We start from the raw sequence: 22825 nt of genomic DNA, 5'->3' as shown, positions 1-22825 counted from the left end.
AGCGTTCACCAAATGAAGTGTGGTTACAGGAGTGGACTACGAACTTCTAAAGCTTCCAATGAACAACAAAGAAACTGACCCCATCTCATGTAGCAGGCCACTAGACAGCAGGATGAAAACTGTCGGGACATCAAAGGGGGCTGGAAGGCTCCCACAGACCTGAGAATGGTCTGGAAAGGGCCTCTGGAGTGTGATACTGCATGCTAGAGACCTGGGTCCCCTGCTTCAAAATGACTCCTTCTGCTGGTCCCCACCGACTGCCAGGACTTAATCCTCCATCATCTCAATTGCTCAGCCGTAGTGACAGCCCCCCCACACCCTGCCTCCCCCCAGCCCCCCACCCCTGGAGCCTCTGGTTGCTGGGATTCCAGAACATGCCCTGCACTTGCCTCTCTGAGGCCTGGGGACAACTGGGACCCTGTCATCTGAGACGAACCCACTCGTTAGCAGGAGGCTGACGAGAAGAAGATGCTATGGATCTTACAGGCACACCCTCGTCTTCCTTCCCACCTCAGCTGGAAGGCTATACAAGACCCGAAAATGTTTTTTCTGTGCCTCAGAATTGAAGGCGGACCAAAAAGCACAGAGTGTTCGGGCCAGTCGAGGCTCTGGGGATGGCAGCTGGACTGATCCAAAGACACAGCTCCCAATTCACAGTGGATGGCCCCTTGGCAACCACAAACCTCAAGGCCCAAGGGAGAAAACCCACTGGGAGGAGGCAGGACTAATCCACAGTGTCAAACGCATTAGGTAAAGAAGCTTCTGATGAGAGAAGCTCATCTTCCAAAGCTCTATGAGAATCTTTTAAATGCACGCGGTTTCCAGAGTAACTGAGAGGAACAGTCACGGTCCACCTCGTCTTTTACTGAGGTCCTCAGCCCTTCCCCCAGATTTACTGCCCTTCCATTACGGAGGATAAATAACTCTTGGAAGGAGTTCTTTAGAGCTCATCTGGGGCCATGCCTGCAAACTAGTATTTTTTTCCTACTGGCAATATAAGATCTAAACTACCACTTCAGAAACGTAATTACTGTTTGCAGCCTCACTAGAAATCACTATTGGTCGAAGCCTTTGTGGATGTGGTAAGCATTACCATATGTCAGGTTCTTAACGAGTTACAAAATGATGGTCTGCAACATGCACACCAAAAAGGCTTTCCCTTTTTGGTTTTCTGACATGTAGAAACAGGCCACATGGATCGCTGAACCTAACGGCATGGGCACATCTCCGTCGTGGAACACAGGGGCGACCTGTCTCATCCAGCCGCTGCCCACGAGTAAATATCTCTGCTTTAGGATTTGACCTGACTGTGCCTGGTGATCAAAAGTGGTCCTGGAGAAAGCGATCCTGAGTTGTTCACATCTTAGCTATTTTTGAAAAATCACCTATATTTATAGAAAATTCCTAGGTTGGAACATTGGTAAGCAGAACATTTTCAGAAATACTTAGAGGGGAAAAATTCTCGCAAACCAGAGTTTCTCAACCCTGGATAATTCTTTGTTGCAGGGGCTGTCCTGTGCCCTTTAGGATGTTTAGCAGCATCCCTGGTCTCCACCCACTAGAGGTAGAGGCCCCACCCTGATTTGTGACAACCAAAAATATCCTCAAACATTGCCAAGTTTTGGGGGGCAGGGGCTGTGAATTCTTGGTTCTGAACCATGGTCATAAATATCCCAAGAACCCCACAGTGGCATTCTGATGGCATAGTGTCAAGGTTACCCACGCCCATGGTTGCCTCCCAGAGCACTCCAGGTGGGTGGGCCGTGTTCCTCGTTCTCTGTGGGCTGCCATAGCTTATGGGATTCTTTATCACACTTCTTCCCAGAGCCTCACTCCAGAGCTGGATACAGCCTCTCAAACCCCTTCTTGATGCTACCAACCGGCAGGCAGACACAGGTGCCCTTTTCATTTTAAGTGTTTTCATTTTGCTACTAATCATTTCAGGGAAACAGATAACTAAAACAACAGAGATGAGAAGGGTTTGAACCAAAGCTTCAAGAAATAGAAACCAACTCCAACTGGCAGGAGCCAAAGGGCCCAGAAACATCTATGTCATGCGCAGGAGGCTGAGGCCAGCTGGACCTCCTTCAGACTGGAAATGGGATCTGGGAGGTGGCCAGAAACCAAAGCAGCATCTCCCCCTGCTTCTCCCAGGGCCACAGGCTTTCTCTTCTTCTCTCTTTCTGCCTTCACCTTCTATTTAGGATCCCATGTGGCCTTCAGGTTGGCTCCTACAGTTTTCAAGGCTTTCAGGGTCCGGATTCCAAAATCCCAAGGGAGATCCTGATTGACTTCAGTTATCTTTTCTTGCCAGACCAGCTGAGTCACTTAATTTCAGCAAGTGTTATTTCTGCAACTGACTATAGAGACATTTATTTCAGGGTCTTCTTAAAAAAATTTTTCAAATTTTATTTATTTATTCATGAGACACAGAGAGAGAGAGAGGCAGAGACCTAGGTAGAGGGAGAAGCGGGCTCCTGATGCGGAACTCGATGGCAGGACCCTGGGATCATGACCTGAGCCAAAAGCAGACCCTCAACCACTGAGCCACACAGGTGCCCTCAGGGATCTTTTGAGATTAAAGCCCTAGATGTCACCAGGCACTTAAATATGCAAAATACTACACAAATGAAGAGTGAAGTTTTTATTTTATGATAATATTATACAATAAATCATGGCATTATTTGGAATTTACAATAACAGTTATGTGAGAGGTTCATAGAGTAAAAAGAGCACGAGACTAAAATAGAGATCTGGCCTTAGACAAGTCACTTCACTGCTCTGAATTATAGGGAGAATAATGTCCATTCTGTCTCCTCGAGAGCTTTGTAGGTGACTCAGATGAGAGAATTGTTGAGACAGCATCTCACAGTCTCTGGCATTATTACAGCCTTTTCTAGTTAAAAAGACAGGTACTGTGAGTTAGGAAGCAGTCAGAAAAACATTTTTAGCTGCAAGCCCAACTGAAGGGGAAATACATGATCTCATATGTCAGGTGGTCCAGAGGTGGGCCTAGCTTCCAGGCACAAGACTGGCAGAGCTCTAGCTCCATTTCTCTGTGATTCACTTGGCTACCTTCCTCCTTTCTGTATTGGCCTCTTCCTCACACTGACTTGTCTCATGGTCACAAGATGGCTGCCAGCAGACCAACAAGGGAGGCAACTTCTCTCCCCAAAAAACAAAAGACTAAGTCTTTCCATTCTGTGCATCTGATACAACTCAGGACACGGCCCACCCTTAAACTAGGCGCCATCACTTAGGGAGTGTTGCTGTGCTGATGCGTTCAAGTCTGAGGCAATCCTCAGCAAGAGGGAAAATGTATATGAGCAATTCTTGGCTTAGGTTGGGAATCAGGATCCACCTCAGAATCTGGGGATGGAGCAGCTTCCTCTGAGTCATCTGTGTATATTTATTCCTTTTATCAAATTGGGGTTGTGTTAAGAAAGAGGAAGTGGGGGCGCAGTTGCTCTGCCTAGGCAGCCAGCAGCATCCAGTCTACACAGCCTGATGCAGAGCACATCTTCAAGTAGCCTGGTGCATTCTTCGGGGCCAATGTGGAGAAAAGGCAAAATCTCCCCTGCCTTCCTTGCCTATTTGGCTTGCACTTTTTTCTTGGCATTTCTTTAAGATAAAAGAAGGCTCAGTCGGTTAAGCATCTGACTCTTGATTTTGGCTCAGGGTTGTGAGACTGAGCCTTGTATTGTGCCCCGTGCTGGGCATGCAGCCTGCTTAAGATTCTCTCTCCCTCCTGCCGCTCCCACCCCCTCTAAAATTAGTAAATAAATCTTAAAAAATAAAAAAAGATTAAAGAAGGAAGGAATTGGAAACGGAAAGAAAGAAAAACTACCATGCTTTCTGACTCACTCCTATGCGCTCTTCCATCCTGTGCCCCTTCCCGCTCCTTCACAAAATCCTAGGGGATTGTAATAGTGTCTGCTGGTGTCATGGCAACAGGAAATGCAGTGTTTCAGGCCCAACCCAGAGGAATACGATCTATGTGAAAGTTTATACGCAGATTGAGGCTGCCTCCATATTGTAAAGGCCCCTCCTAGGACGCCTTCCTTTTTCAGACCTTGTTAGATCAACCCACATCCATTGACAAACAACTGAGGCTTTATATCAGGCAGAGATGGAGAAAGCAAGGCTGCAGATGTGGCCTCTCCCCATTCAGAGATGTCTGTCCTCAGGGGATTTCTGGCATTTTGGAAATACAGCACAAGCCTCTTATAACTATTAAATGTTTCCAGATGGACACTGGTTCTTTCCGTTTTGTGGACAAAGAGTGTTATTAGGTGCTCCCCCTTGTAGCGTCATAGATCAGACGAACACCAGCATTGCATCAATCTTATACGCCCACTAGGGCCGATTTTCGGCAAGTGAGGGGCTCAAGTAAATCTCCAGGGGGCTTATTAAAAATGATGAATGCAAAAATCATTTTTAAGTCTTCCATGTCTCCCTATTGCCTAAAGGATCAATTGCACATTCTTCAGGCGTGACATTCAAGGCCAACGTGGCCCCTTCTTCCCTTTCAACAATCTGATTCCTCTCCTGGCCTCTCAGAGCACCTCCCACTTCCTGAAGCTGCTCCATCTCCTGGGTCCTGTCCTTCCCTCACCACTCATTGCCTTCCAACCTGCCAGTTCAACTAATTCAAGCCCCTTCTAATCTCGGTGCCCCAGGCCTATTTGACCATCCACCCCTTTTGCCATGACTGTTTGCTCTTCGGCAGGGATTCTCAACTCTGGCTACACAGGAGAGTCACCTGGGGAGCTTTAAGACAACATCAATACCAACTCAGACCAATGACCTAAGAAAAGATGAGGGAAGTGCACTTGCTTATTATGAAACAGCCATAGTAAGTGGTGAAATGCAAATGTAAGACTCTGGACTCAGGATGACTGATTTGAAGTCCAGCTCCTCTTCTATCCAGCCTTGTGACCTTGGGCAAAGTACCCACCCTCTGTATGCCTCCATGTTTCTACCTCTAAAATTAAGGCAGAAAGTATCCCCCACCTCATTGGGTTGTTAAAAGATTAAACAAATTAATAAATCACTGACTCTTAGCATGTGTTAGTTATGATGAGGGAACATCAGATTCCCTCTAGAAGACTCCAGGCAAAAAGTGTGATGAGTGGACCTGCGTCTTGTTCCTCTCTACCTAGCACAGAGCACACATACAACTTTTTTTTGAATGATGAATTGGATGCACAAATGAAGATGAATTTTGGGATGCCTGGGTGGCTCAGTGGTTGAGTATCTGCTTTCAGCTCAGGGCATGATCCTGGGGTCCTAGGATCAAGACCCACATCAAGTTCCCCTCAAGGAGCCTGATTCTCCTTCTGCTTATGTCTCTTCCTCTCTCTGTGTGTCTCTCATGTATAAATAAATAAAATATTTTAAAAAGTGAAGGTAAATTTTGACTTTAGGAGATCAGAGAGACTTCTAAGGAAGAAGTGGCACCTGAGCTGAGCCTCAGATAGGCTTGTGAGAGGCAGATGAGGAGTGGAAAGGTATTCCAGAAAGAGCAATAGCATGAGCACAGGACAAGACCCCAAGGTGCTGCATGTAGTAAAAGACCTTTCTCTGACCTCAGGTGTGCTGGGGTCTAAGGAGAGGATTATAGGAAAGAATTGCAGTGTGATAGTTTGAATTGTAAGTTGGGCCAATTTCAGGAAGAGTTTTAATGCCTAACTGGAATTCAGGCTTTACTCTGTAGAGGATGAGTGGACTGTGAAGGACTCGGAGAGGGTGAATGGACAATCTGACTCATACTTTAGGAAGCCGGTCCTCCCCAGCTGGAGGGAAGGGTGACCTGGAGCCAGAAAGCAGAGAGCAAAAAGTAGCTTAGGAGATTATTGCAGCTTCTCATTTGATATCATTATCTACGTTCAATCTTCCAAAAAAAAAAAAAAAGGTGTTCTATTAATTTCTGACTTATTAACATTTGTGCATGAAGTAAGGACTTAAATAGACTCACTTCTGTCTCTGATCACCACTTACCAGATCTCTTTCTCCAAAGCATTCATTGCTATTAAAATCTTTAAAAACTATAGGAGAGTACTATAGACAATTGTACACCACCAAATTGGATAATCTAGCTGAAGTGGACAAATTCTAGAAACACAAAACCTACCAAGACTGTGAAAAAATAGAAACTCTGAATAGATCCATAACTAGTAAGGAGATTGAATCAGTAATCAAAAATCTGACAACCAAAAGCCCCGGGTCTGATTGCTTCTCTGGTGAATTCTACCAAAATTTAAAGAACTAACACCAAAGCTTCCATACTTTTCCCCAAAAATAAAGATAAGGGACTACTTCTTAAGTCATCCTATGAGAGCATCATTATCCAGATACCAAATCAGATAAAGGTACTACAAGAAAACTACAGTATCCCCCACTGATACAATAGTCCTTACAAATACTGATGCAAAACACTAGCAAATCGAATTCAGCAGCATATTAAATAATTATACAACATGACCAAGTGGGATTTATTCCTCGAATGCAAGCATATTTGAACATACACAAAAATTAATTAATGTCACACACCATGTTAATAGAATAAACAGTGAAAAAAACAAACACATGATCATCTCAACCAATACAGAGAAAGCATTTGGCAAAATTTAACACCTGTCATGATAAAAATACTCAGCAAACTAGGAATAGAAGGAAACTGCCTGAACATAGTAAAAACCATATAGGAAATCTCACAGCAAACCTCATGCTCATGGTGAAAGACTAAAGGTTTCTCCTCTAAGATCAGGAACAAGGCAGGGATGCCCACCTGTTTTTCCACTTCTATTCAACATGGCACTGGAAGTTCTAGCCAGAGGAATTAGGCAAGAGAGAGAAATAAAAGACATCCAAAATGTAAGGAAGAAATGAAATTATCTCTTGCAGATGATATGAACTCATATAGAAAATCCTAAAGATTCTACAACAAAATTGTTAGGATGGAAAAAAATTGTTAGAATAAATAAATGAATTCAGTCAAAGTAGTAGGATACAAAGTCAACACACAAAAAACAGTTGCATCTTTATACATGAACAACAATCTAAAAAGGAAATTAAGAAAACAATTCCATTTACAATAGCATCAAAAACAATAAAATACTTAGGAATTAATTCAACCAAGAAGGTTAAAGACTTGTACAATGGAAACTAAGAACCCTGCTATGACATCCAAAGAAACTAAAGAAGGCATAAATAAATAGAAACATATTCCATATTCATGGATTGGAATACTTAATATTGTTAACATCTCAACACTACCAAAATCAATCTACAAATTCAATACAATACCTATCAAAATCCTCAGGATTTTTTTTTTTTTTTGCAGAAATTGAAAAAACCCATCTGAAAATTTATATGGAACCTCAAGGGACACCAATTAGCCAAAACAGTCTTGAAAAAGAAAAAGCAAGCTGAAGGATGAACAATTCCTGATCAAGAAAACTTACTACAAAGCTATAGTAATCACAATAATGTGAGACTAGCATAGAGACAGACATATATATCAATGAAATAGACTAGAGAGCCAGAAATTAACACTTACATTATGGTCAAATGATTTTTGACAAGGGTGCCAAGACCATTCAAAAGAGAAAAGATAGTCTCTTCAACAATGGTGCCAGGAAAAGAGATATCCACATGCAAAAGAACAAAGTTGGACTCTTACCTAACACCATAAATAAGTACTGACTCAAAGGGATTAAAAATCTAATTGTAATACCTTAAACTATAAAACTCTTAGAAGAAAACAAATGGCAAAAGATGCACAACATTGGATTTGGCAATGATTTCTTGGATATGACATCCAAAGGCATAGACAACAAAAGAAAAATAATTAGTCTCCATGAAAACTTTTAAATCTTGCACTTCCAAGACACTCTAAACAAAGCACAAAAAAGGGGAGAAAATATTTGCATATCATACATGATAAGATTAATATCCAGAAAGTATAAATCACTCTTACAATTCAACAACAACAAGAAACCTGAGTCAAAATGAGGCAAGGGACTAGAATAAACATTTTTCCAAAGATTGACAAGTGGCCAACAAGTCCACAAAAAGATGCTCAACATCACTAATTGTTAGGGAAATGCAAATCAAAACTACAAGGAGATGCCAGTTCACATCCATTGGGATGACTATCAAGAGACAGAAAACAGGAGGTGTTGGTGAGAATCGTAGACACTGAAAGCTTTGTGCTTTGTTAGTGGGAATGCAAAATGGTGCAGGCATTCTGAAAAGAGTATGGCGGTTCCTCAAAAAGCTAAAAATATAATTACCATATGATCCAGTGATTTCCCTTTGAGGTATAATCATGAAAGAATTGAAAGCAGGGTTTCAAAGAGATAGTTGTACATCCACGTTTGTAGCAGTGTTTTTCGCAAAAACTGAAATGCAGAAGCAACCCAAGAGTTCATCAACAGATGAACAGATAAGTAAACTATGGCTTATACATACAATGTAATATTGCCTTAAAAAGAAAGAAATTCTGACATACAACATGGATGAGCCCTGAAAACATTATACTATTTGAAATGGGCCAATCACAAAAAGACACTACGATTCCACCTAAATGAAGGACTTAGAAGAGACAAAATCCTAGAGGCAGAATGCAGAATGGTGGTTGCCAGGGGCTTGGGTGAAGGGGGAAATGGGGAGTTTTTGTTTCATGGGCATGGAATTTCAGTTTTACAAGACAGAAAGTTCTGGAAATGGATGATGCTGATGATGGCATAATCTGAATGTATCTAATCCAGCTAAATGGTAGTCTTAAAAAATGGTTAAGATAGTACATTTTACATGTATGTGTTTTATCACAATAAAAAAATGGGAGAAAAAAACTGAAGAAGTATATAAATATAAGGCAATGTTATTATTTGTTATCAACTTGCTCTTATCTAACTCGGGGCAACAAGAGATCAAATTAAATTGGCTGGCTACTCTACTTACATTAGTATGTATTTTTATCTCACAATCAAGCTTCATTTGCCTAATCAGAACTTCATATTCAGGATTCCACATTACATTTCATGGCACAAGCCATAAATTCACGAATCAGTAACACATTCTTTTGGAAACTCCCATTGTTTTGTTTCTGTTGGAACCTGGGTGAGCACATGGGATTGTGGGGTTCCAACATTACTGCACATGCCACAGGTTTATGGCAAAGGACAGCCTGCAGGAACTATGTGACAGTAGTGGTGGCCATCCTCATTCCCACCTCTGGAGTGGCTAAGAGACGGTTCAAAAATTTTACACATATTTCAAAAGGCACATTTATATTTTAAGTGTATGAGTCAATAGACCAAGCAAGGAGAGAAATTGGAAGTGGTGAGAAAGAGGCCTGAAAACATTCTGATTCCAAGAGATCAGAGTGATTCTGGTCAGGTTCCATTAGGAGCGAGTCAGCATTTGGGTGGTAACTCCTCCAGGGTTAGAGTGTTTCCTGGAATCCTGTTTGTTTTTATCCACCCATCCCAGCATGTAAAGATCAGATCCCTCATGTCTCCTAAAGTTGTAAGACTGAAAGCATTTCTCTCTACAATCCATCTTTCCTGTTTGTGGACTATCGATAATACTTATTGAGATATAAATCACATGCCATAAGTTGAAAGTGTACAATTCACTAGTTTTTAGGATATTCACAAGATTGTTTTGTTTCCTTTTTTTTAATTTCCTAGGGAAAGGAGAGAGCCTTAGCTACTCACTCACTGATTCATTGTGTATTTATTGAGCATATTAAAAAATCAAATAAAAATCCCTGCCCTCATGGAGCTTGCATTCTAGTGGAGAACACAAACAATAAACAAGTAAAATAAATAAACTATAAAGTATGTCAGTGGCAATAGTGACATGAAAAAAATAATAGAAAAAATAGGGTATACCAGTTGGTGATGGGTAGGACATGGATTATAAATTTAAGCTGGGTGGTAAGGGGATGTCTCAGGAGAAGGTAACATTTAAGCAAAGACTTGAAATAAATGAGGGAGTAAATCACGTTCTCATTTGGGGAAGACATCCAGGTAGAGGAAACAGTAAATGCAGATACCATGAGATGTATGTTCTAGAAGCAGCCAGGAGGCCAGTGTGCCCAGAGCTCAATAAGTGAGGGAGATATGGAGGGGTGAGTGGAAATGAGGTCAGGGGGCCACTTGTCATAAGCCACTTGTCAAGACTTAGGCTTTGATTCTGAGTAAGACCACTTTCGAGTTGTGATCTGAGAAATGCTGTGAACTGATGCACTTTGAACTGGGTCATGCTGGCTTAGGTATGGATTGTGGAGCCAGAGGGAGAAGGGAACAGCCTCATTAGGAGACTGGTTGCAATAATCCAGGTGACAGGAGGTGTAGCCTGGAGCAGATGGCAATGGGAAAGGTGAGAAGACAGGGCCGGTTTCTGCATAGAGTATAAATGTAGACCAACAAGGCTTGGCTGCTAGATAAGATATGGGGAGAGAGAAGGAGAAATAAAGGTGACTTGAAATCTGCAAAGCTGAACAATAACAACCGATTGGTGGGACTAGGTTAGGTGGATGCAGTAGGGTAACTTCATATACTGCATTCATCCCCTAAGAAAGGTAATTGTGTAGGCCTGAAAACGTGTGTCATTCTGGAGCTTCTCAAAATAGTCAAGACAAGCAAAATTTTACTTATCACCCTATTTCTAAAACACAACCCTCCCCCCCAAAAAAATAAAAATAAAACACAACCCAGCTATTTAAAATTGCAAATAGATTGTATATACGGTTTTATTTCTATTTTAAAGCTAAAAACTGTTATCTGCCTATTATGTAACCAATAGTCAACTACCTTTATCAGGAAATTTAACACATTGCAATTGTTGCTGGAAATTAGCAAAATCATCAGTTCCGTTTGAGGCTACTCTTACTGCCTAATTTAATTGTTTGTCATAAAATCTTTCATATACTAAACAGTTTTATTTAAGTTAATTGCATCAAGTACATGTAGTACTACCTCAACCATAATTTTATAATTGCTTTTTGTTAATAAAATCTGCATAGTCCTGAATCTAAATGTTGGATATAAGCTTGCAGTGGACCTAGCTAGTACCAGATTGTGTTTCCAATTCTCTACTTGGTGGCTTCAAAATCAACCATGGAAGATTTACACACAGAAATCAACAAACGCTACAAATTGGGGCTCTCCTGCCCCCACCAGAGAGCACATTTAGCAGCTCACCATTGGGCATAGGGGTATGTAGAGTATGAATGCCAGATTTAGGCTCCACAGCGGTGGCACTGGGCAGAGAGGATGTAGCAGGAGCCATCCACCCCAGAGGGTAGAGGTGCTTTATTCTTGACATTGCTTAGAATTGCTAGCCTGGAAAGATAATAAAGAAACAGACCAACCTTAAGCTTTAAATTCTCTATGGACAATGTTCTTCCTTATTGCTTGTGCCCAGGGCAGATCCTTCCTACCACTCTCACCTCCAATCTGGTCCCACTGTCTGGTCACCATGGGTGTGACATTGAACTTTTCTAAGCCTTAATTTCCTGAAGGGATCATAAAATTTACCACACTGGCTTATCGTGAAGATTCGAGACCATGCAGAGTATATGCTCTGTATGTAATGCATAATGAACAAATCTTTTGGGGTTTCTCATAGCCTCAAGAGAAGGAGGAAACCCCATATATATCAACAGTATCTTTATACCTACTCTGATTTCCAACCTCTGAGCCCCTGCCAATGCTGTTCCTTCCACTTGAGGTCACTTCTCCCTATTTCTGCATGTTCAAACTGTCTGTCTTTCAAAATTGATCTAATTGCTATCACCTCTAGGAGACTTTCTCTTATTCCCAAGGCTGACATAATCTCTCCTTCCTCTAAAATTCCCTTGCTTCTTGGGGAATCTCTGGCACTATCTCAGACCTACTGGATTAGAATCTGCATTTTGACAAGACCCCCGGGTGATTCCTGGGGTAAGATTCAGGAAATCTTGCTCTGAACCACCACCAGTCCTCAAACTTGTCAGCACTTTGGAATTACCTAGGGAGTTTTTTAAAAATTTAATGCCTAGATCCCACCTTGAGAGATTCTGATTCAACTGGTCTGAGGTGCAGCCTGGGCAACCAGGGTCTTTTAAAACTCCCAGATGATACTAATATGCAGCAGAGTTTGAGAACCACTGGTCTACAAACTCCCCTTATACTCCTTTATGGAGCCTGCACACTTTCTAATGTTATGGTTACTTGTGTCTATGTATGTTTTCCCACTTCTCTTAAACTGTAAGTCTTTTAAGAGCAAGAACTATTTCCTTGCTCGATTTTCATCACCTCTTCCCTAACAATACCTAGCCATATAATAGGAATTTAATAAATATTTATTAGATGAATGATACGTGCATCATTTATTTATAATCTAAAAAGTTCCTCTCAATACCATAAGTGTAACTTTTCTCTTAATTTGAAGACTGATTGAACATATTCCTGAAATTATGGAGTTATATCCTCTTCAGTTCTAAGACCAAATCTCTGAAGAATGGGGGCTGGTGACTAGAATGGGTTTTCTACCTAAGGATGGACTGTCTGGGTACCAGTGAGGCTGGACTCCTTAGAGAAAGTTGCAGCTTGGAATCCAGAGACTCCAGGGAGCAGTGCAAAATGAAGCAGCCCCTCCCTACACTCCACGCATCCAATTCAAAACTCTTGGCTGAAATGTGATGGTGTTATTGTTTCTTCCTCTCCAGGGTGCCATTTTGATATTTATGGGGATTGTTGTCCTCACTATGAAGGCATCTGTTATTGAAATGTTCCTTGGTAAGTACTTTTATATGTGTATCTGGATACACTTTTAACATTTTCCTAAGGTCCAAAGGATCTTGCCAAGAAAAGGTTTAAACCAAGACAGAACATATAAACAGCACAGCATATCTTTTTATGATAAACATTTTAGAGAGAAGTTTAAGTGATAATGTTAAGTGTAGATCAAATTCAGGATGTACAAGTGTATATATATTTGTATAAAGCAAATATATGTAACGTGTATATATATATATATCACTCACATACACACACATTATCTTGCTTTCTTCAGCAACTAGCAAATATTTCAGATAGAGTGTATTTATAGATTCTGAATTTGGGAATCTTGTTACTTATTTCTCAAAAGAAAATTCTTATCACTGACATGGCCTTATTCATACCATCGGTGACTCATGCTTTTAGAGATGAAACCCTTATCCATTATCAGCAGAGAACACAATTTTGGGGAGGCTCTCTAGGAGCAGCAGCTCACCCAGAAGAGAGAAAGGGGTCGATGGGTTTAGCATTAAGCCCAAGGGTAACCTTCTGTTAATCTTGACCCTGCTGTGCCCTGGCCATGTCAGATAGAGAGCCCCTGTGGGTCACTGTGATACTATTGCCAGGGAAGACGCCAAGAACTTTCAGGCAGTCTATTCATTTGCTGGGGCTGCCACAACAAAACACCACAAACCGGGTGATTTAAAATGGCACAATTTTATTCTCGCACAGTCCTGAAAGCTAGAAGTCCAAAACCAAAGTGTCAACAGGGTTGGTTTCCTCAGAGGGCAGTGATGGAGACTCTGTTCCATGCCTCTCTCCCAACTTCTGGAGGTTGGCTGGCCATCTTTGGCACTTCCTAGCATCACCTCAATCTCTGCCTTCATCTTCACATGGCATTCCTCCTCTGTGTAGTTGGGTATTCCCTTCTTATAATGCTAGTCATATTGGATTAGGGGCCCAACTAACCCAGTACAACCTCATCAGAACTTAGATGATTATATCTGCAACCAACCTATTTCAAAATGAGGTAAGATTTGGTTTTGGGGCCTGGGACTTCAACATATGAATTTAGAAGGGACAAAACTCAACCTATAATGTAGTCAGAATGTTCAAGGTCTGTGAAGAGGGAGTCTACACAGCAGAGTTGGGGAATGGAAGAGAAAGAGGTGACACTGGGAAAGCAAGACGGCTCTCATGTGGTGAAAGGAGACTAGACTGAGAGTCCAAGGGAACATACGGGTTCTGGTCCAGACTCCTCCACCGACCTGCTAAAGATTATTCACCCTGGAAGCTCAGGCTCCTTCTTTCCCCTTTGAGAGGCTGCCCCTCCCCCACTCCCCCACTGGTTAGTAGGTTTCTTTTTTTTTTTTTTTAAGATTTTATTTATTTATTCATGAAAGACACAGAGAGAGAGAGGCAGAGACACAGGCAGAGGGAGATGCAGGCTCCATGCAGGGAGCCCGATGTAGGACTTGATCTCGGGTCTCCAGGATCACGCCCTGGGCCAAAGGCAGGCGCCAAACCACTGAGCCACCCAGGGATCCCCTGGTTAGTAGGTTTCTTATGTAGGACAGATGGAGAGTCAGGAATAGGAAGGCCTTAGCTCCTGTAGAACACATAAAACAGGCAAACCCTGAGGCCATTTCATAGTCTGCGTGTCCCCATATCACAGAACCAAGAAGAGAGATTTGACTGTCCTTCCTTGTCCCCAGCCTCTCACAGCCTGCCTTTCTGCAAAACTCTCTCCCCTCAGGGCTCCTCACTCAGAAGACGAGAAATCAAAGCAGGCAAAGGAGACTCCTGTCACACAATGCCCTCTCTGTGTCCTCACAGGTCTGCCTCCCCAGTATCTCTCTTATTCATCTGCTCGTCTCCATCCCAGGGCCATTTCTCTGTTACTCTCCTCAGTACTGGGATAGCCTCACTGCCCCAAATCCTGACCCCTCTAACTCCTTCTCCACCACACCCCAATTAATCTCTCTAGAAGCCATGTCTGATCACTACTCTTGATTTAAACTCCTCAGTGTTTCCCCTTTGTCTTTGGAATGGGGACCACATCTCTAAGAGTGCCTTGCTTGCTGGGGAGGCCTTCCTGATACAGACCTTGCTGTCTTCTCTCCTTGCTCCCCACACAATCCACTCTGGCTTCCAAAGACCTGAAAAGTACTGACCTTCTCAGTCCCCTGAGGCTCACATCATTTCTCCCCTCCAGGCCTCTGACCATACTGCATCCCTGGCTTGGAATGCTTTTCCTCTTGCCCCCACACCCCCACAAGCCCTACTTGTCCTCAGGGAGCTTCCCTCCACCCTCCCTCTGATTAGGCCATCTTCCTAAGGGCTTCCACTGTGTCCTGTATTGATTCTCATCATAGCTGCATGGCATTCAACTTGACACAGTAGGCTGCCTCCCCCAAAGCTGTGAATTCATTGAAGACAGGAGCTGTGTCTTGCTCATTGCTGCATTTTTAGTGCTCAGCACATCTCACAGGCACTCAGGAAATATTGTGAAATAAATTACTTTCCTCAAGGATGGTAGATTTATAAGGTATCAGAGTCCAACTCTGTACCCAATTCCAATGTGTGGGGTTTTTCTCCATACCACGCAATTCACCAACACCAGCTGGGTGTCCTACGTTTGACTCAATTTTGACACTATCTACCTGGAAACATCATCAAATTCTACTGGCTAAGAGCTCAGTCCTACGAGACTGCCACACACAACCCCCCTGCAGATACCAACTGCCAGGCCAGGTTGTCACTGTGCTTCTGATTGATTGACTATAAATCAGAGGTTCCCATGATCCCCTCTTTGGGTTTGATTACTTTGCTAGAGTGGTTCACAGAACTCAAGAAACCAATTTACTCACCACTCACCAGATTGCCAGTTTATTACAAAGAATATTGAAGAATACAAACTAACAGCCAGAAAAAGAGATACATAGGGCAAGGTCCAAAACAAAGGAGCTTCTGTTCCCCTAGAGTTTGGGATCCAGCAGAGTAGCATGTAGAAGCATTCTGATTCATCAACATGGAAGCTCTCTGAACTTTTTGTTTTTTTATGGAGGCTTCAGTACTTAGGCATGATTGATTAACTCATTGGCCTCTGGTGATTGATTCAAACTTCAGCCCCTCTCCCCTGCCCAGAAATCAGAGAGTGGGACTGAAACCCTCTATTTGAAGTTGGTTCTCCTGGCAACTAGCTCCCTCATCTTTAGGGGATTCTCAGAAGTTATTACCTCATTAATATAAACTCAACTGTGATTGAAAGGCACTTGTTTCAAATAACAAGACACCTATTTCACATTTATGGCTCCGATTTCAGGAACAGAGGACAAGAAACCAAATATTATAACAGCAGGTGCCCCTATTGCTCTTATCAGTCAGGAAATTTCAAGAGTTTGGAAAGCTATGACCCAGAAACTTGGCCAAAAGACTCAAATAAATATTTACTATAAACCAAATTCCACACCGTACTATCCAAGGATCCCCCCAAAACCATCTAAATTAATGTCAATTAGGTGTTTAATATATATCAGAGCTAGCATGTTTGTTTTAGACATGCATGAATTTCTGATACAGCAGAGTTTTGGAGCACTGCATATAATCAACAACTGCACTTACCAGGAGCAAGTGGAATAAATGGGCTGAAGCAGTAGCCTGCAAATTTCCATTCTGGTTCCAAGTTCTGCCCCCAAAGAAGTGCAGCTTTAGTCAAGGTGTTAACCTTGACCTTTGTTTCTTTTTTATAAAATAAAGGGATAGTCTACATAGCTCCTCTCAGCTTTAATATTCTGTGATTTGAAGCATAATTTTATGATTTATGTGATTGTAGAGAATAAGTTGTCCTGTCTTTGCTATGAAGCTCTGATTTATTTGATGCTAGATGTTTCATTGAGTACATAGAGTACATAATACTAAATTAAATCACCGGGGAGATCTGAACTGCTTTAAAATGATCTGCTTTGTAAATCAGTATTCAGGAAGGCATTGTGGACACCAAAAGAGAACCAGGGCTGGACAGCGTTTAAAGTGATAAAAACAGATTTTAATCAGGAACTACTGTAATAGAGGAGATCTCACTATAGAACCGGGCTCAATTCCAAAGACAACAAGGAACATGGAGATTTCTACCCAAGCAGCAGGTTGTAGGAGTTGGTGGCTGGAAATTACTGAAAGAAGACATCAAGGGTGGGGGATTCTTGCTAAATCTACCTGACATGATTCTTGCTAAAGGCAGACTAGGGTGAATCAAGAATGGGTGATTCTTTCTAAACAAGATTCTTGCTAAAACCAGGTGATGCAGGACCAACAAAGAAGGACACTAAAGCCCAAGTTCAAGGGCCAATTGAGAAGAGGGCTTGGAGGAGCCCCATTAAAGTTTGGTCAAGGATAGAGTCCTTGTCAACACCATTGGAGTTAGTATCTGGAGGGGCTCTGGAAGGATCTAACCAGGAGTTTATGGGCTACTCTGGGGCATTTCTATAAAAGTTACTGATACATAATAAGTAAGTACCTCCTGATTTGATCATTGATTAGATATCCTGGCACTTCATGTCTTTTCTTGAAAGAAAGTGAATTCTGATTGTAATTCATTACTGGCCCGGAAAACTGGGATACGAGTGCCCATTAACTCTACTGATGATTTTGGTATACATCTTTTATTATCATAAGTCTACAGAATTTCAATATGACCCAATTAAAAAACTATTTATCTTGCCTTTTTCTAATTGTAAAGGAAATGTATTCTACATAAAGTATGGGATTTATATATGGAATATACTATAAAATGGGGAAAATATAGAAAATATAAAAATGACAATTCCATCATTATCAACATTTTGGTATGTTTGTTCCACTTATTTCTCTCTATATATATTCTAATTTTGTCAGAATCATTCTTCAGGTTAGAGCTGAGCACTTGCCAGTTCATCTAATATTCTTTAACACATCATTTGTAATAAATGCTCAGGATACTCCTACTGTTGGGACATTTCCAACATTTCATTATTTCTAGATTGCTGTTATAAATAATGCTGTAGTGAACATTTTTACATAAATTTTGTCTCTATCTCTAATTACAACTTGGGATATATTCCTAGGGGTATATTTCCTGGGACAAAGAATATAACTATTTTTAAGGCTATTGAAATACATTACCAAATGGCCTTCCAGAATGACTCCACCTGCTTAGACTTCACCTGCAGTGTACCTAAATGCCCTAATCTCAAATCCATGCCAGGATTAAATATAATCTTGTGTTCAGTATTTACTGACACGGTATGGGAAACTATCCTATTGTTTGGCTTTAGCTTGTATTTTTTACCGTTAATGAGACTGAACATTGTTTTAAGCTAATTCATTTGCATTTCTCTATCCATAAACTATCAGGATGATCATTTATTTAAATTGAATTTTAAAACAATTATGCGTCAGCCATCTTAACTATACTGATGGTTCCTCTAGGGGAAGAGAGTGAGAGGTGGGAGGAAATCTTTTATTTGAAAAAGTAATTTCAACATTTAGTTTGTTTTGAAATTTCAAGCAGCACCACTGTCAAAGGATGAGAACTTTACTCAGTGTTATTCAAAACTAGAACACTAAATTTTTAACAATTGGAAAGTATTGCTGCAAATTTCGTACATGATTGCCTTGGAACTTTGGACTCTAGACTTAATTTCCTCAAGCCTTCTAGACACTAATAGCCTCAGTAGCCTGATAAAGTGCTACTTGTGGTAGATCTATAGTTCACTTTGTACTTGGAAGTGAGTATCAGCCGTCCATCCCTATGCTCTGCCTGGCTTCCTTAGAAAAGCAACACAAGACTGATTTTTTCCTTTCCCAAATTCACCACTTCCAGCATGGTAAGAGAAGCCTTACAGATGAGGAATGAAGACTCTAGGGCACAAGCATATTTTCAGCCTTATTGACCAACCCTCCCCCTGAGGAGTGGTTTCTGGGGAGTTTTAATTAACAAGCATCTAAGCTGAGGAGAGGGCCTCTGTGTACCATTGAAAATAATGACTTTATTAACCACTGTGGTAAAACTGAACCCAGCTATGCATGTTTTCAGCCTGGAGGGTGGTGGGTGAGCAAATGCAAGTGATGGGGAGGTCTTACTGAAATATTTATAGTCCTAATGATATGGAGACTTATAAACCACTTGCCACAGGCACACAGGCCCAGAAGGACAGTTTTTGGTTTTCCACAAGAACTGATACCCAAATGTATTACTATTTCAATTATTTCTTCTAATTAATTTGCTTAATCTTCTTCTACATTTTTATTTAGTACTTGTTTTCTAAAATATTCTAGGATTCGTCATTTTTTGTGTATAGAATGAAGATGTATCTTCACACAGAGGTAAATGACATAGAGACTACTATAAAAATTAGACCTCCAGGACGCTCACACCCACCCAAACCCCAGAAGTAAACAACACCTAAAAAATGTCTGCCTTCATTCCTCTTGGCTAGACTTTTGGTTCGTATTCAGTTTTCTTTCATGTGTCTGTTCTTTCAGGACATGGTATGTCAACTGTCCAGCCTCAGCTAATGCTACTGGTCAAAACTGGGGATAATTTAGGAACTGCATCATTGGTGCAGATTAGCTAGATAATCACAAGATAAATAAAAATTTTCTTAACAAACCCTAGTGACAGTTTACTTCAAAGGTAGTTGCCAATTCAAGAATTCCTAAGTCCATGTATGCCTAAATTGAACATCTATGTTGTGTTAAGCGCACACACACACACACACACACACACTCACACACCGGGAAGTAGAATGCCTATTTTGATTATCTCTCCATGGACTCTGGAGTGCCAGCTCTACCCAGAAAGTGAGTTTCTCAAAAAAGTAGCTACAATAGAGGCAGGTTAAGCAATGGGTAAAGTAGTAGGATGCCCAGAGAGGAAGGAAAGAAGAATGGAGAATTGACTAGCCTTTTGAAAGGAAAATATTGCTTTTCCATCTACAGGTAGAATTAGCATTGGTACAGAGATAACATTGTCAGATGTTGTTAATAAGAAAATGCTATGAGAGGGCAGCCCGGGTGGCTCAGCAGTTGAGCATTTGCCTTCGGCTCAGGGCATGATACTGTCCTGGGATTGAGTCCCATGTTGGGCTCCCTGCATGGAGCCTACTTCTCCCTTTGCCTGTGTCTCTGCTTTCTCTCTCTCTCTGTCTCTCATGAATAATTTTTTTTTAAATGCTATGAGAAATGTTCACAATACATATCAAAATTTTAAGTGGGCATATCTTTCAGACAAGAAATCCTATTTGGTGGGATCCCTGGGTGGCGCAGCGGTTTAGCGCCTGCCTTTGACCCAGGGCGCGATCCTGGAGACTCAGGATGGAGTCCCACATCAGGCTCCCTGTGTGGGGCCTGCTTCTCCCTCTGCCTGTGTCTCTGCCTCTCTCTCTCTGTGTCTATCATGAATAAATAAATAAAATCTATAAAAAAAAATAAATCCTATTTGGAAATTTCTGTAGAGGAAATAACAAAGGATCAAGGCAAAGATGAATCAGAAGTTGATTAAATTATGATCCATCCATACAGTACAATATCATTTAGGCCCTTAAAATTATTGTGAAGGAACATTTGATGACAAGAAAAAAATGTTTGTATTTTTACTTGTACTTACTTAAGTACAAGTAAGTTATAAAACATTGTAAACACCATGAGCGTGATCAAATGTTTGTTTAAAAGCACTCTCATGAATATGTAGATGTATAGAGAAAAACGAAAATGTTATGCTTTTGTCTCATCTATGTTTTCTGCACCGTTCTTTGTGTTTTTTACATTCTTCTATGAGGAACATGCACTATTCTGATAATAAGAAAAAACTGGTCAATTTTGTTTTTTTTTTTTTTAAACACAAGGCTCAAATTGGTAATGCAACTCGGAATTTAAAAGGATAAAGACGTCCCCCTTCTTGCTCTGTTGTTATATTTCCTGAAGAGAACAGTATCCAAAAGCTGTTCTGCTCCTGTTTCTGAGGAGGAAGGTCATCTACCTGCAGGTGGCCTTGTGGGAGCACAGAACGAGATGCTGTTACAGTGGACCTCCAGAGGTCCCTCAGGTCACCCCTCAGACCTTGTGACCAGTCCCCCCTCTTCTCCCTAGCCCCTTTTCCCCTTGTCTTCCTTTCCTAGACAGCCCTCCCCTGGGGCTTTTTACAGATCCCTTCCAATCCACTCTCCTTCCCGCACACACGAACACACACACACACGCGCGCGCGCGTGCACACACCGTTACACAGTTCTCTGACCAGTTGGAAATTAGTGATTTGGAAATTCAATGTGGAACAGAGGAAAGAGTGCAAGCAGGGCCTGGTGCTCAGCCTACCTCCATCGTTTATTTCTGGCACCAAGCAGTGAGTGGACTTCTCAGATCCCACATTTTCTCCTTTAGGGAATAAAGAGGGCAGAGTTGGTGTGGTGAAACACAAAGAAGCAAAACAGAGAACAGGTGCCCAAGAGGCATTTTTGGAAGCCTCCTTCAGCAGGAGCCAAGACAAGTACACAAACTATTCACCTTATTTCCCCAGGGAACATTAGTTCCATCCATAAGAATATTGTAACATGTGATGAAAGCCAAGATAAGGGTCAGAAGGGAGGAAGTATTTAGGTAAAATGATATTGACTATATTTTCTTTCATTTTCTCCATGTAGTTTTGCTGGTGACTGGAATACACTCAAATAAAGACACGACCAAGAAGATTAAAAGGCCCAAGTTCAGTAAGTAAAATTGCAATTCCTTATTAGAGTAAGGCTTGCGTCTCCCATGTAGAGGGCTGTTACATTTGTTTCAGATAATTTGGAAGTTTGGGGGTTTTTCTGTCTTACTTCAATTGCTTTGCATTCAGACTGATGACTAATGATCATTGTTTATCACCTACTTTGTTCAAAAAAGCACTTGAGATAGGAGTGCTGATTTTAGGTGAAAGATATATGGTTCCATTATACTGGAAAATTTGAAAATGCACATACAAAGACCAGGCAACACTATATCTCTATGGCTAGGCTGGAGTAGGTATTTTCTTGCCATTGAAATGTCAATTCCCCATACCAGAAAATTCAGTCTCGCTAATACAAACCAGCCCTCTTCCAGCATGCTCTGGGATCAGAAGGTAAATCTCACAGAAAAGCCCATAAAGTTTCACATCTACTCAGTGGAAAGAGGAAAAATAAATTTCATTTTTGGATGGTATATCAGTTAAGATTAGATGACAGAAAATCTACAATAACAATTGCTTAAATAAGACTGAAGTCTCTTTGTCTCTCCTGTAAACATAGTCAGTCTGGGCTTTTATGGAAGCTTTGTAATCTTCAGAGACCCAGGCTCCTCCTGTCTTGTCATTCTGCTTTCCTCAACATGGCTCTTGACTCATTGTCCAAAATGGGTGCTTCAGCTCCACCCGTCATGTCCACATTCCAGGCAGTAGGAAGGGATGAAGAAGGATGCAAACCCATCTTCTTTAAAGATAAGCCTAGGAAATCAAATACACCGCTTCTACTTAAATACCACTGGCCAGCATTAAGGGAGAATGGGAAATGTCTTGATTTCAAGCATCTACATGCCTAAGCTAAAAGTAAGGGGTTTGTATTACAGGAAAGAAGGAAGAATGGATCAGGAAATCACTAGCAGGACAGGACATAGATGGAAATGCTCACACTCAAATGCTATAAGCACACTGAGATATCTGGACCTAAATCTGTAGACTTGATGGAGGCCTAAGTTAAGGCATATTTATAAAGGACCATAAGAGAAATGCTATAGATATGGTTAACTTTGTGTGCACTCCGCAACTGAAACTTCTTTGTAGGCATCAAGTTTAGATGATTGAAATCAGCAACATTAATAATTCGAAGTAAAAGAAAGATATTTGCTTCGCACACCATTCTTTTTTCCTTTTGCTCCTTTAAACCCTCCATGTGGGATTTCCTGTTGAAATGAGACCAAAAGGGCAGCCAGCCACAGCCTCCAAGCCGAAAATACTAAAAAAGGAATCAGTTGCTTATTTATTCCTGTCAGTACCAAGAGCC

General features: G+C 41.3%; 1 protein-coding gene across 4 annotated transcripts in view; it reads left to right on the top strand.

Annotated features, from left to right (window-relative positions):
* The window catches only part of VIT (vitrin), a 104242-nt gene that overhangs the window by 8929 nt on the left and 72488 nt on the right, over positions 1–22825 (top strand). For all 4 annotated transcript variants that reach the window (XM_077843622.1, XM_077843624.1, XM_077843621.1 and 1 more), the window contains exons 2-3: positions 12725–12794; positions 21452–21517. In XM_077843622.1, the coding sequence (XP_077699748.1) occupies positions 12743–12794; positions 21452–21517 (118 nt within the window). In that variant the 5' untranslated portion in view covers positions 12725–12742. The remainder of the gene's footprint in view (positions 1–12724; positions 12795–21451; positions 21518–22825) is intronic.

Source organism: Canis aureus, chromosome 12, assembly GCF_053574225.1.
Source record: "Canis aureus isolate CA01 chromosome 12, VMU_Caureus_v.1.0, whole genome shotgun sequence".
Classification (NCBI taxonomy): domain Eukaryota; kingdom Metazoa; phylum Chordata; class Mammalia; order Carnivora; family Canidae; genus Canis; species Canis aureus.
Note: the sequence above shows the minus strand (reverse complement) of the source record. Positions and strands in the feature narration are given on the sequence as shown.